A 15,309-nucleotide genomic window follows, 5' to 3' on the forward strand; every position below is an offset into this window, starting at 1 on the left:
ACTTCCGGTGTTTTCACAAGTTGGCTCACTAATTTCTGAGAAACTTCTGATCAGCTGGGGTGATCTATAAAGCTAAGGAACTACTATATATAAAAGTTGAGCATTTCAAGGAAGAAGGTGGGTGGGTAGGAAATAAGTGATGGAGAAACCTCACTATAGTGCTACAGCATTCAGATTCAGGAATAATGCAATCATATGCAGAGTTGTAACTGCATAGAATTACCCTGTCGTCACCAGAAGAAATGTGATGTGTAAAAAAATTAACTGAAACGCTTTATTCTAAACTGCTTACAGTTTCTATGAGAAAAGCAGAGGTTTTTTTTTTTTTAAAAAACCCTTCTAAATTAAAAAAATGCATTGGGATGGGAAAAAAGAACACTTCTAAGATGTGAAGATCATACTGTTTTCTATTTGCTGGGAACGGAATTATCGGATAGGAAAACCAAGTTACAATTTGCGACGGTTTTTACTACATTGCTTTTCCTGGTTGCTCAAAGCAGTTCACAATCAAAAACCAAAAGACAGAAGCCCAACACATTTGAACACTAATACAATTAAAAAGAGATCAGGTAAAAGACCGTCTGAACGATACAGCATTTCTCTGCTGTCTGAACTGAACGGAAGAAGATGCAGCTGCAACCCTAGCTTCAACTGCCAGCTGATTCAACTGTGCGTGTGTGTGTGAGAGAGAGACTGCAGCTGTGGATGAAAGTAGCCGCAGTGGAAAACATGTACGTGTAGGAATAAGCCTGTAAACGAAGAACACTGCACGATTAAAAATCCCCTCTAGTTCGCCATTGTGCGTTGTGGAGTGTGCTGTGACAAGTTTTGCGTGTGTCAAGCCAGTAGCGCCGCCTCCTGCTTTGACCTGGGTTCAGAAAAAGCAGCCTCTGTTCTCCAAGTCAGAGCCAGGCGAATCAGCAGCAAGCAACTGGGCTATTCCTGGCTCGCAGTTGGCCAGAGTCGCGCTAGGGCCTTGGGCGCGCCTGTGTGTATCTATAGCCATCTTGTCTATATATAGCGCTCCCTCAGCGCGGCGCCAGGGCTATCCCTTCCCCTCCCCCCCCCCTTTCAGCCGCCGTGATTGAAGCGAGCCGCGCTCTCCGCCCCTCAGCCGCAGCGCTGCCACCTCTCGCCCTTCAGAGGGCGCTCGAGCGGCTGTTTTTTTTCTTTCTTCCCGCCTCTGACGAGTCCGCCGCAGAGCTGGGGGCGGGGGAGAGATTAGAGAAAGAGACAAAAAGCAACCCACTGGCAGGGGGGGGGGGGGGAGGATTGTCCTCTGTTCACCAGACGTCACGTGAGGTTAGGAAGGGGGTGGGTTAGGAAGGTGTGGGTTAGGAAGGGGGTGGGGCGGGATCTCCCTAATATATATACTCTCTCTCCGGAGGTTATGGCCGTTGGCCGCAAGCGCCGCTAGAGGGCGCCGCCTCAGGGCAAAAGGCTGGCTGGCTGCGAGCAAGAGTTTGTCTAGCTAGTCAAAAAAGGGAGGCAGGCAACGGCGGTTGCTGGCGCGAGACCTTCCGCGCGCGCCTTGAGTGACGCGGTGTTCTGAAGGGAAGGGGGAGGGGCAAGGCGAGGCTGCTGCTGTGGCGGGAGCGGCAGCCGCGACGGGGGCTGCGTGAGGGGACGCGATGTGAAGCTGCTTCCCCACGGCCCGCCGGGGCAGACGGCGGTGACGCCCGGGACGTGACGAAAGGTGAGAGCGCGGCTGTGGCTTCCCGCGACTCCTTCCTTCGGGCGAGGAGGACAACTCCAGCCCGCTGCCCGGGCGAGCCCTGCCGGGGGAGGCCCTATGAGCCGTGGCGGCCCCCAGGCTTGCTGTCCCCCCCGCACCCCGGGCCTCGCCGTGGCGTTATGCAACATCAGACAGCTCGTCAGGGGAGTCCGGGCGACCCTCCGGCGGAGACGCTGTGTAGGGGCGTCACATGGGGCCGTCGCTTAAAACACTGGGTCGGAAAAGCGGAGGTGGGCTTTCCTGCGCCGCTCCTGTCCGCCCAGAAAAGCCGCCGAGCCGGGTGTTGCTGCTGTTGTCCTTAGCTCCGGTCCTCCGGACAATGTCTGCACCCAATACACGTTCAGGAAACCATGGCGGTGTGTGCTGCTTTCCATCACTGCAGCTGTCTGCAGCGTCCTCTCTCGCTGGCCTGAAAGCTGTAGAGACTGAACGGTGGCGGGCAGTTCGGCGACGCTGCTTACGCTTAAGGAAGTGGGGCTGCTGGGGTTTGTTTTGTTTTTTAAACGACGTTCAGGAAAGTATGATTATGTCTCAGGATCCCCTTAGCACCTCCCCTTTTCTTTTGTAGTTATGTTAGTCCAGCCTGTTGTAAAATAAAGGATACTATTAAAAGAGATTGGAGAGAAAAGAAAAATGGTCACTGTCATATATTTGATACAATTAAGATTGCATGTAATTACCTCCCCTCCAAAAAAACCGCTGAAATAGTACGAAGCAGTTCAGCAGAGTAATTATTCCTTTGGGGTTTTATCAAGCAGATCTTTACCTTTTCAATCTTAAGTCAGTCCTTTTAACGTTTGCTATTTAAAAAAAGTTTTCATATTTCAGTTCTGTAGCTTTAAGAAGAAAACAAAGCTGACTCATGCTAATTATGTTGTCCCAGATGTATAGAATAAAAAGGTCAGGGAGAGGTCTCAGTACCTATCTCTGTTCACTTAATCACTAAGTAGCTGGTAGAGGTTGTGGCTAGACAAGCTCTGTGTAATATCTCTATTAAATTTAACATAATTAACACACAAAATCTCTAAAGCATCTCATTTGCTATCTTGACTCCCTTGTGGTGTCAACTTTTCTCATGCATTGGTCTTTTCTTTTATTCGTGTGATAGTTTACATCTCTTACCTGCTTAGTGAACAGCATAACACTGATGTGCTGAAAGTTATTATTAGAAAGGTCTCATAATGAAAACTTTTCTCTTATTTGAGAATAATTCTGGATTTTAAACTATTTTGCCAATAGGGAAGATGTGTCCCATGTGGCAACAGGTAGGACTTTTCATCTGTGGTGTATTTGGGTTGTTTTACTGATCAATCTTTCAGCCTAGTCCTAAATGCAGTTACTTGGAAATCCCATTGAATACTTTTTAGTAATTGTGCTCTGGATTGAATCTTTTACAGCTCAATCATACTACTGTTTACCCAGAAGCAAGCCCACTTTATTCAGGGGAGTTGAACTAGCAAGTATATCTGCATGCATAAAAATTAAGCTAGTTAATGTGATGAACACAGTTTTTTGAAGATAGAGGCAGTCAGTCATACTTAAAGATATACTGTACCAGGAGAGGAACCTGATGGCCATTGAATTTTCTTTGCTTCAGATTAGATTAATTCAGTGTTTCTAATGGAGAGGAAAATTACAGGATTTCAATGGGTTCTTTTAGCTTAAATTCTAGTCACAGTTCATATTTAGGGCTGTAGACTTCAGTTTTGAAGCACATGCTTAGTTCTAACATGGAAATTGATTGGACTTAAAGTGGTTAGTTTTGGATGGGTGGCACTTTCAATTTTCAAAGCAAATCTTTTCAGGAAATGTGTTCTTTAACCAACAATGGCTTTCATAAATGTCCACTAAAAGACTGTACTGACTTAATTTAAGAAGTATTTATTTCAGCTGAGCTTATTTCAGCAAGAGCTTTGACTCTTGGAATCAGGTTGGTCTGTATGGGACTCGAATCTTGCTTTGTGCAGACATAATGCTGAGCCATTGTTTTATTATGTCCAGAAAGTTCAACCATAGTTAAGGATTGGTAGCAAACTTGGATTTGATAGTAACGTGAATGGATTTGAAAACCATAATTTACATTAACTGTTATTAAATGGTTAAATATAGCATCAGCACAAAGCAAACTAAGATTAAGAGTATTTTCTCACCTTTCCACTTGCAAGATTAGAAACAACTTTCATTGATGTTTCTCTTTACATACCCATTGTGGATAAAGAATTTAGTAAGCTAAACCATGGTTTTACTATATATATTTGGGATTTTAACAATAGCATCCCACACAAAAAATCAGTGTTCATTTTTTTTACTGTTGTATTTTCTCTCAAGATGCCAGTTGTAACCTAAGATTCAAAGGTACAAGCATACTCTACCTGCTTATATGAGTAGGTTTGATGTGGACCCTTTTTAAAAGTTTACCATTTTGTTCTTTCTTGTCTGGTGAGTCATTAATCCTAGAAATGGTATTAATTCAGGTAGGAAATTTTGGGGATGGGGGAGATCTTGCAACATCGTTGACATGGATAAGAAAAATGTGGTTTTTCTTTTTAAAGGGAAAATTGTTATTTTTAAAAGGGGTTGATGCTCATAAAAATGAATTTGGCCTTATAATTTGATTTAGGGCGAGATCTATGTTGGAAACTAAATGTTTGCTATGTCTGTAAAATTGATGCTGTAAAGCATCAGTGTTGGGCTAAAGGGCTGGTTTTGTGTGTCAGCTGAATCCCTAGATCTGCCTTTTATCCAGTTTGTTGTCTGGCTCATTAACTGTATCCATCTCATCCAACATTCTTTTTGCAACAGAAGCCAAACAAATGACTCTGGGAAGCTAAAAGTAGGATATCAAGCAGTAGTCTTCTCTGTTGTTTCTGGCGTTGGATATTCAGATAGGGAGGTGTGTGTTGGCTATATGAGGCTAGTCCACATGCATGAGAGAGGAACTTCTATGTTGTCATCTGTCAGGCTTTGCTGTCAAGTTTCCCATCTCTAAAATCATAAATGCCTTCTTCCTTGATCACATAATACATATCATGTGTGCCATATGTAGTTTGTGGCTTGACTCACTTTCTTAAGGTATCTGCTTGCCATGGCAGTTTCTTTTCTGATTATGGCACAGTTGTATCTGGGTTATATTGGTCTGTGGGGGGTTGGTATAATTTGTGAATAGTATTGCTTGGTGCCACAAGGCTTGCAATACTGCAATAGCTGTACACCTTTGGATATACAGAGTATTTTTGTCTCTTGGCCCACAGGGCTTGGACCTGCCAGGCTCTGCTGGTTGAAGTGGCTCAGCAGGATGCTTGGACTTGTAACACCTGCACTTATGGGGAGACATCAACTACCACTGAATATGAACGAGGGTTAAGGCAACAAATGATGCTAAGACATGGGTAAGCATTATGTCTTCACTGACCAGTATCATGCACTGTGCAAGAACAGTGAAATAATTGTAGTAGAAAAATGGAAAGTAAGTAGGCTTTTGCATTAGGAAAGAGTTAATATGAAAGAGGCGCTCTGCATAAGCTTGGTAGAGCTTAGTTTGCGAGCCATTGAACTACAAATCAAGAAATCCATTGTTGGAACCTTACGATATGCTTTAGGTAAGCCACTCTGTCCTCTCCGCATGTACAATATGGGAATGATAGTTATTAATCTGCAAGTTGTATCATTCCTATTGTGTGAAGTAGCACCATGTGTCAAAATATGGTAAAGTGTTAAAAGGGGATAATAATTTTAGCATACATGTAAGTACATCTAGTAATAATCTGACAGAAAAATCATATTAACTAATTTTGTTACTACAGTGGAAGATAGCTAATACAGTGACAAACCACTTTTTTCCTCTGGAAAATAGAAAGCCTCTTAAATGCTGCACTGACACTGAGGGGACCAGCACATTGTGGCACTCTATCAGAGAGGAAGTTAAAAGTTGGCATTATTTAAAGAGAACCATTATATTGCTTAGAAGCTAACGGAACTCTTTTTGTGTTGATTCTTTGACTCGAGTAACTTAAACACACAGACTTGAACTGTTCTTGTTAACCATGTAATGGTTTCAGAATAAATCAGTTAGCTTACTAGTAATAAATGGACAGAACCAGGTGATATGGTTGTAAATATTTTGAAGCTCAAGATAGGATTCCTGTATTTAATAGCTGATAACAATAAATATGCACCAGATGTACTGTTAAACTAGCAGGAATCTGTTAAAATGGCACCAGATGTAGAATCTGTAAGCCTCAAGAAACCCTCAATTGCCTAAAGATTTTTGTTTTGGATTTTTGCAAGTTGAAATGACTGACACAACCTGGGTGAGATTTCTTTCATATTTAGAGGAGGAGGAAGGTTTTAGGCCACCTCTAATTTTTATGGGGAGAGAATTTCTGAGTGTGAAAACAATACCGTGGGCTGATGTGGACCAGGTCTCTTGTAAGGAAAGCTTTACTGTATCCATCGGGGGTGCAGAGTTCTTTGTCACTTGCCAGAGGAAAAGATAAAGCCTAGAAAAGTCCTTCTGGATCAGGGTAGGAGTTATACATATTGTCCAGTTAGAACTACTTCATGTGTTACGATTTCCAGTTTTACTGATGCACTGATACAATCTGTACTGAAGCTTGAAAACCAGTTTTTTAGGGTCAGTCTAACTCTTTTGTGGCTGTAGTGTATACACTTACTTGATAACTTTGTGTATCAGGGTTTAAATGCAATGGTGCTTGACAAGAAGCATCTGTGAGAGGCTCCAGTGTTCATAGTCAAATTTATGCTCTGCATGGTTGCTGGTCTCTCTCCTTTCCTGTCAGATCACCAGACCATGCATCTCTAGTGTACACTTGCTCTCATTCTTTCTCGGTTTAGGATGCCAAGGCTTTGGCCATTTAAAAAAAAACAATATATTATAAAAACTCATTTTTTTCAACAATGGTAATATTCATTGTACATGCTTTATTCTAAATTTAATCACATAATTTATGTTTACAGTTTGGGCACACAGACCAAACAACTTACTACAGCAGAAAAAGGGGGAAAGCTGCTGCTGTTCTCAGGAGATACATAGGTCCTCAGCTTGTGAAATAGTTTGGGAACAGAGGAACTGCACTATTCTTATATGGAACTTTCCTTTATGTACACTGTGAGAATAAGAAAAAAGGCTTTTTTTTTTGGATGCATAGGTAGAAGTGATGGGTAGCTCAACAGAGGAAGGTTTTCTCCAAATTGAGAAAAATGAGCCAGTAGTTTTGAAAATAACATATGGTACCAATATTCAGTATAGAGTATCATCTAAACTTGGTGTGTTCTGTCATTAGCTCTCATTTTCCATAACCAGTGATCACATCTTCAATGAAACATTTGGAAATTCTCCAATATCTCACAGGATTTATGTTTTGAGGAGGCTTTTATTTCTTAAAACTACCTTTGCGAAGCTCACCTACAATCCAAATAGGAGTTAATCATTGAATTTTTGTTTTCAGTCAAAGTTACTGATAAATTTCCTTAATAGCAAGATCTTTTGGCGTTAAGGACAGATAAACTCTACTCTTTTGAATTTCACATACGTAGGTCAGATCATATGCAAGGATTTGTAATGTGCCACCAGGCAGGCCCTAGAAGAAAATTTGACCCAGACTTAATACTTCATTTGTATCCAAGTTTAGAACAGCCAGAATGTTTATTATTGCTTTGAAATATCTATACAATATTCTCTTTTGTTTCCCTGATTATTTGTTTAGTATTTATATAGTGCTGTCAGTTTATATGATGCGTTGTGAAGTAACATAAACAAAAAGGTAAAGGCAATGCAAAGGGAGAAGAAGAGGGCTGGCCATAGCAACAAAAGGATGCATATGAGCTAATAAAGTTATAAATACTTAAGCTTCATTTTGTTTGGCCCAAGGAACAAGAGATTGTGCTAGAGTTTTAATTTAAAAGGTGTGCTTTGACAAGGAATCTGAAAGAAAGAGATTGTATTGTATGTTAATTTTGAGGGAGGGTTCCAGATGGAATGAGTAGAATAATTAAAGAGAGCTGAAGTCTTGGGATACAGCTGAAATTGGTACACATGGAGATTGTGAAGCAGAAATCATGGGAATTAAGTGTAGATGGAGGTTGAGGTAGGAATGTGGAGGGCTTTAAGGTAAAGACAAGGAGTATGTATTCTGTGCACATGGAAATGGAAATACAGTGTAAGCATCAGATGGTGTAAGTGAACAAGAGAGATGGGTTAATTAGGTTCAGAACTCTGGGTGAGGGGGCTAAGGGATGATAAGGAACAATCCACTGAAAAAAATGTTCCAGTAATCAAGGTGGGAGGTGTATCAACCAAAGTTTTAGCAGATGGGTCAAAGGATTTTTGCCGTGTAGTACACAAGAAGTGACATAACTAGTGGCAGATTGAATATGAAAATAAAAGGAAAGTGAGAAATTAACTGTATCATTATGGATAGGGGTGCTGTTGATTGACATAGAATGTAATTGAGGGTAGCAGGGCTTGGGATGAAATACGAACCCTTCAGTATTTGATATTCTCTTATTGCATTCAGGCAGTTAGCAGCAGAGTCATGAACAAAATGAGGATGAAGTGAATGCGTGTGCCCTTCACAGAGTTGCCAGAGTAGCTGTTAGCCCCGTTCATCATTACCAAATGGTAATGAGTGGTCAGTAAGCATGGGATTACTTTCCCATTTTGGGGTGACTAAATGTGAATGTTTTAAAAAAAATGAAGGAAGCATATGTTTAGTTTGTAGAAGATTTCTGTGGCAAACTAAAGGGAAGTGTCAAATAAAATAGAAACAATACTGAACAAAGATGATGCAGTGTGTTGGGATACAGCGAGAGGGCTCTATTTTCACATCCTTCAGTCTGACTTACTTCACTGAGATGTATAAATAGTGTGAACAAAAAAATGCATGCTTTGAATAATAAATTGCTATGATTGAGACAGAACGGGGCACTTTATTTTGGTTATTGTAGACTACATTATATTAAAAATAACAATCATGAGATGGATCTCTTTATTTATTCATTTATTTGATTTATATACCACTTCTTTTCAATTAAGATCTTGGAGCTGTTCACAATTTCCTCCATTAAAAGCAATACAAAACATAATATACAATAAAATCATAGTATCATCTAATATCATTAGTAGATTGTAAATATTTTACTTTTGACTAACTAAGAACATCATTATTATGTGTTGAATTCATGTTTATGTTGCTTAGATTACTTGACTTCATAGGGGATTAAAATCAGGCAGGTTGTGGCATGGCTGAAACTTTTTTTTAAAAAGACCCCTGGAGGAAATAATAATTGTTCCATTTTCCAGTGCTATCAGAAGAAAGTTTGGTTTCTAGTGATGTGATAAAGGAAGTAAGGTGATCATCAGCAGCTGATTGCATGATGGGCAGTTGTACCCTGAAATCCATGTATTACTTGCATACATTTGTTAGAAGACTTCAGAATTCTATTAGTTTTTTGAGGGTGATTCTACAGATAAGTTCTTAGCAGACAAAACAAAACAAAATTTGAGAAAGGAGATCACACTCATACTAATTTATCACTATATAAAGAGATGGGTTAGTCAAATTTTGGACATGCTTTTTGACTGTTTTAAAAGTTGTGGCAGCGTAGATTAATTTAAGTCACCAAAAAAGGCCAGTTTGGATAATTATTTGAAATAAACATTTCCATTATTATTTGGATACTTCCTAAATGAAAGTGCATATTTTGACTATAGACTTTCTTCGTATTCTGTTATGGCTTTCCTAAGTATAATATATTAGAGGTGTGCACGGGAAAAAAATTCTGTTGATTCAGTTTGGTAATACCGGATTGGGAAAAAAATCAACACCCCCCAAATACTGAATTCATTCTCCAGTTTGGTTCAGTAAAGCAAAAAAAAAATAAAATTGGCCATTGTTTCCTATGGGAAACTCTATTTGGTGCTATCCAGTGGCCTGGGGAGGTCATCTTTTGACCAAATTTCACCAAATTTGCAGGAAACCTACTCCTTAACTGTCCTCTAATGGCCGTCCAAGTTTCATAAAGATTGGGCCCTGGGGAGCCGTATTATGGTCCCACAAAAAGTTCCCTCAGCCACCTCCAATTCAGTGGGCCCTTAAACAAGGAGCCCTCAGCTACTTCATTTGTTCCTGTTGTGGGGGGGGGGGACTTCAAGCTGACTCCCACTACAGAAACACATGGGCCAAGCACCCCAACAAACACCCCCCAAAGAACAACCAACAACAACAATTGAATGACAAACCAACTTGTATGCCAGTAGAAAACAGAACCCAGCAAAAACGCCAACCAAACTTCTGTAAAGAGTAATTTTCAACAATAAGAGAAAGCCCACCTCCCCAAAAGAACAAGTGAATTTAATAAAAATTACTGGAACTATAAAATACCAAACAAATTACCCAAAACAGGGTAAAACACTTTCTCCCCCCCCCCCCCGAAGAACAAGCAACAAAATGAACAGTAAATATAACTTCAAAAGTCAGAAATCATAGCCCTCCCATACACAAAAGCCCAACCGAAGCACGCTCCACACACAGCAAAAAAGCAGTTTTTAAAATGCAAAGTGAAAAAGCCCAGTGAATCTACAACTCTCAAACCAAGCAGCAGCAGGTCCTCAGTGCGGAAGGTCTCAGCACAGGCAGCAGCAGCCAGGAATCCACTCATTGGCCAGCAGGATCCAGTCGCAGTCCAAAGCAGTATGAGGTCATAGTCCAAGACAGTGCAAGATTGCAGGGGCTAGGCAGAGTCAGTTTCAGTGGCAATGAGGTTGAGGGTGATTCGACTTGTGGCTTCTACAACCAGTCACTCCCCTCTGTCTTTTATCACCAAGGTGCATGTTTCGCTGTCGAGCTACATCTGGCCAGTGCGTGCGCTCCCCTCTCCAGTAGTTCACACCAGTAGTGCATCCTCGATCAGCTCCATGTGCCTTTGAGTTGCTAATTTAGCATTTGCTTCCTCTTCAGTAGTTTGTACCAGACGCTCTTCAGCCTGCGCTCCAGCGGAGGCAAGGTGGGTTGTGGAGAGGTAGTTGGTGTGTCCTGGGCCAAGACAGACAGGACGCTGCTCACTGGTAGTGGGTTTTTCGTAGCTGAAGGCAGGTAGAGCCCTGCTGTGGTTGTTTTGTCCTCTTCTCCCTAGCTGTCTGCTTCATTGGGGCTGGCTGTGCTTGACTGATCCACGACACAGGCAATGTCTCTCAATCTCCAGAAGTTTAAAAAAGGCAGTCTTCTTGAGAATCCAGTTGGCCAGAGAAAAAGAGCTGCTTCAAGGATTGGCCACTCACCCCCCTTTCCCTTTCCCCCTCCCTTTTGCCTCTGCCTCACCCCCCCCCCATCAAAAAATGCAGGAAGCAGTGTTTCTTTGCTGTTTTTTCTTAGCAAAGCAGCAGTAGGAACAGAGCAGCTGCACTTCCTGAATATTACAGAATTAATTCAATAAGCTTGAGTTTGGTATTACAAATGTATTTGGGATACAGATCTAAGCTTTGTAATACCAAATTTTACCGGATCAGGTAAAATTTGGTGATTTTTACTTAATACTGAATCTGAATTGCACATCTCTATAATATATAGCACAGTTTAGATACCCATATATTGGATAATAGGTTGATTCATGGTATAGGACTAATCAGGCACCTGATTTTACAGTAAAATAGCATAGGAAGGAACCCTTTCTCCATCTTTCACTCCTATCCCAAAGTTGCTTTTTTAGGCTTTAGTATCTTGACTCAAACAACTGCGTTCTAATTTAGGAATGTATGATGAAGTAATGGGGCTTCTAAGCAGGTTTGGAAAGAAAACTAAGATCTGTCTATATTGAAAACAGGGAGTTTGTTGAGCAGAATATAAAGTACCCTTAAGGAGTTTGAATATCAAGCATGCGAATAACAGTAGTACTGAATATTAGAAGGTTCAGCAAGTGTCTGAGGAGCTGATAAGCCAAACAGAAAATCCAATCCAGAGGTTTTATTACACAGAACAGTCAGTGTGCATGATACAGTACAAGAAGGCAAGTCCCTGCTTCAAGGAGTTTATAATCTAAACATTGAAACAAAGAACATGACAAAGGTAAAGGAGAGAAGATGAAGGTGGGGAGAAATTGACAAAGAATGTATGTTCATTCCAATGCACTATACGTGCACATTAGTTCCTATAGGGTAGGGGAACTAAGGGGTGTGAAAGTGTTCAGAAGTTTTGCCTGAGCTGTTCCTCTTCAGGAACTCATCCTCACATGCACAAAAATATTTTACACTCCATCTGAAATACGAGGAAAAAGTAACTCTGCACCTTCTTCAGGAAAGCGTTCCAGAGACTTGGGCCAACTGCAGTAATTACCTTGCTATTCACAACTAATTTTCTTCTTTAGAGTAGGGCCTGACTTGCTGAATTTAGAATGGCCAACTGGTGGGGAGGAAAACATTCTGTCCCTTTAATAAAAGCTTAATGAGTGGAAATGGACAGTTGAAGCATTTTGTGCCATGGAGGTAAATAAGATCACCTGATAAATAACATCCCATTAATTCTCAATTTAAGGGACAGAACATTTTTCTCAAAGCCAGTTGGCAACCCCATTTATAAATTAGTGGCAGCATTAAATTTGCATAATATGACAGAGAAAAATATATTTGGTATAAATGGGTCTGGGCTCCTTAATGTTGGGAGTAGCTCCTAGGTCTAGAGAAAAATTGTCAGATCTGTCTAACGTGATGGGAACTGACAGATGACTGAAATTGTCATATTTTCCATTGAAGAGCATAAATAATGGAGTGTGGCTTGACAGAATCAGAACAAAATGAGGTAGCCAACTTGTTTTGTTGTAGAGCTTTGTGCCTTACAAGAGCTGCCTTATGAACAATGAAGCAACAGTTACAGCTTTCCACAAAAGCTGGGCAGATTGTACTTGCTAGATCAATTTAAAATGTTTGAAAGGCACAGGAACCCTGCGAAGGCAGAAATGTTCCAGCTCCAGAGAGCTTCAGCTGGCTTTCTGCTAGTTGCTGCTGCTATAGCCCTTCCTTGTGGCCTTCATAGCAGGAGGCACAGGAAACATACTTTGTGCAACATGTTTTTAATGGCTATCTGGTGGTCCTTGGAGACATGGGATGTGATATATAGTGAGTAGCAGCTACCGTTCCAGTGACATAATGCTCATTAGGGTTTGTTAGTTACTCATTGTGATAGGTTTTTTGTCTGTATGTCCTTCCACTTTGCATACCTTAATAGAGCAATTCCTAGATGATGTATATGCCCTTGATCCTGTTCTGGCCTGGTTATGATACAGGCAGTGATCTCCAGTTGAATATAGACAAGAGTTATGTTACTTTGTTATTGTTACTGGATTTATTGGCAGCCTTTGATATTGTGGACCAAGCCATCCTGTTGAGGTGATCAGTGGTACAAGTAGGTAACAAAGGATGTACTTCGTATTGGCTTAAATAGTTTATAGCAAACCAGATGCAGAGGATTGCTGTTGGAGATGTGATGTTAGTGGAATTTGTCTTCTGAGGTCCCCGTTCAGGTTCAGGGTTCAGTCTAATCCTGTTTAATTGTTATGTAAATGGTTGGAAGAGATTCTCCATGGTTTTTGGATTTGTGTGCTGATGAAATTCAGCTCAGTCTTTCTTTCTGTAGACCACCTGGACGTGACAGATCTTCATACAAACCTGGAAAAAACCCTGGGTTTGCAGAAAAATCTGAAATCTTAATAAATAAATAAATAAACCAGAACTTTGGGTTAAAAAACCCCAGAGCCAAAATAATATAAGCCAGATTTCAAGACTTGGACTCTTTTTGGCCTTTGAAGGAGGATGCATCAATACCAGGCCCTACAACAATCATCTGGTGATTTGCTGCCACCTTACTTCCATGATTTAGCCAGGCCTGGCTGCTTGCTACTTTCAACAGCAGCAATCCCATAGAAGCCAATGTGATATAATGTAGTGGTATGCACACAAAAAAAATTCAGGAAATTCAGTTCTGGTTTCAGGGTTCTCAAAAAATAATAATCTGGGATTCCTGAAATCAGGGAAAGATTTTCTTATCCATTTAAGACAGATCAGAGAATCCCAGATTTATTTGGCCATTATTCCCTATGGAGAAAACTATCTGAGGACTATCTGGGAGCTGGGGGCCCAGGGTCAAATTTGCCTTTCTTGGATAAAACCATTGAGAGGGCAGTAGCTTCAGGGGTTTTTGAATGACACATCAGTTCTTGATCTTTTTGAGTGTGGCTTCAGGCTGGGATTTGGGACTGAGTCTGCTTTAATAGTTCTAGTTGATGACATCCGGCTTCAACTAGACAAAGGTAGTTGTGCACTGTTGATTTTATTAGATCTGTCAGTAGCATTTGACACAGTTGACCATTTGGTCCTGGTCCAGGGAGGGGGCGCCGGGAGCAGCTGCTGGGAGGGCGCAGGCGAGTGGCACGGGCGGCCTCCCAGCCCCCTGCACTGCCTTTTGCCTGCCCTGCAGGACAGGGGGCAGCCAGCCGCCCCCTGTCCTGCGGGGAGGCGAGTGGCATGGGTGGCTTCCCAGCTCCGCACGCTGCCTCCACTGGTGCGCCACGCAGGTGGCACGCTCCACCCTGCGCGCGCACACCTGCGCGCGCACACTCCACCCTGCGCACGCTCCACCGCAGTGCGCGCACACAGGGGGTCGGAGTAGGGTTGCCGTGGGCACCAGCAACCCTAGATCCGGCCCTGATTGTGGCCCTGATTGTCCTTTAGAATGCACTGTTGGAAGGCACTCGAGCTGAGCAGGACCTCTTAATGTTTTTGGAAACTCTGTAAAGAAGAAGTATTTTAGCACGCTTTTGTTATCTAATATCCTTCCGTGAGGCAGAGCAAATTGCTGTACATTTTATCTTCCTGCAATTTTTGTTATTCTTAGAGTTTTATAGGCTGGAGTTGAGACTAGAATGGCTTTTAATTATTTGTATTAGGCTGTTGTTTTACTGTGATTTTATTTAATATTATATTTTTGTATCAGTTTTAGCTGTTGTAAGTTTTGTGAACCGCTTTGAGATCTTAATTAAAGAGAAGAGGTATAAGAATTAAATAAATAAATATTTCAAGCAAACTCCACCAAATTTGCAGGGAATCTATTCCTGAATGCCCTCTAAAGACCACCCAAGTTTCAGGAAGATTAGACCCCGGGGTCCAATTCTGTGGGCCCCTGAACAAGACACCCCAGCCACTCGCCATGGTTTCCTATGGGGAAAATGTTTCCAAGCAGGTTCTCAGGCAGAAACACACAGGGATAAGGCTGCCAGTGGCCAAAGGCATGCTCCCAAATGCAAGGGGAAGCCCAACAGAACCAGACTAAAGCAAGGGAATTGATGGAATCTCCCCAGAACCAAAGCGGATCAAGTGGATTAACATCAACCAGAGAATCATGTCAAAACAGAGAATTTCCCCCCAAAACAAACTGAAGCAAGGAACACTGTTGTAACTTAGTCCACCTGATCCAGTGTCACACACAGAAGCCAGGCAGACAAGGAAAGCTGCTGCATAGATTAGCCACTCATTCTCCCCTCCCCGCACCTCACTCCCCTTCCTCTGC

At 41.7% G+C, this 15,309-nt stretch overlaps 1 protein-coding gene across 2 annotated transcripts in view; it reads left to right on the plus strand.

Moving 5' to 3' along the window:
- The first annotated feature begins 1,595 nt into the window (after positions 1-1,595).
- REV1 (REV1 DNA directed polymerase) overlaps positions 1,596-15,309 on the plus strand; it is a 67,282-nt gene continuing 53,568 nt past the window's right edge. Inside the window, exons 1-2 of one of the 2 annotated variants that reach the window (XM_054973893.1) lie at positions 1,596-1,696; positions 4,987-5,124. In XM_054973893.1, the coding sequence (XP_054829868.1) occupies positions 5,108-5,124 (17 nt within the window). In that variant the 5' untranslated portion in view covers positions 1,596-1,696; positions 4,987-5,107. The remainder of the gene's footprint in view (positions 1,697-4,986; positions 5,125-15,309) is intronic. The other variant, XM_054973895.1, reaches the window with a different exon arrangement.

Source organism: Eublepharis macularius, chromosome 3 (genome assembly GCF_028583425.1).
Source record: "Eublepharis macularius isolate TG4126 chromosome 3, MPM_Emac_v1.0, whole genome shotgun sequence".
NCBI lineage: Eukaryota > Metazoa > Chordata > Lepidosauria > Squamata > Eublepharidae > Eublepharis > Eublepharis macularius.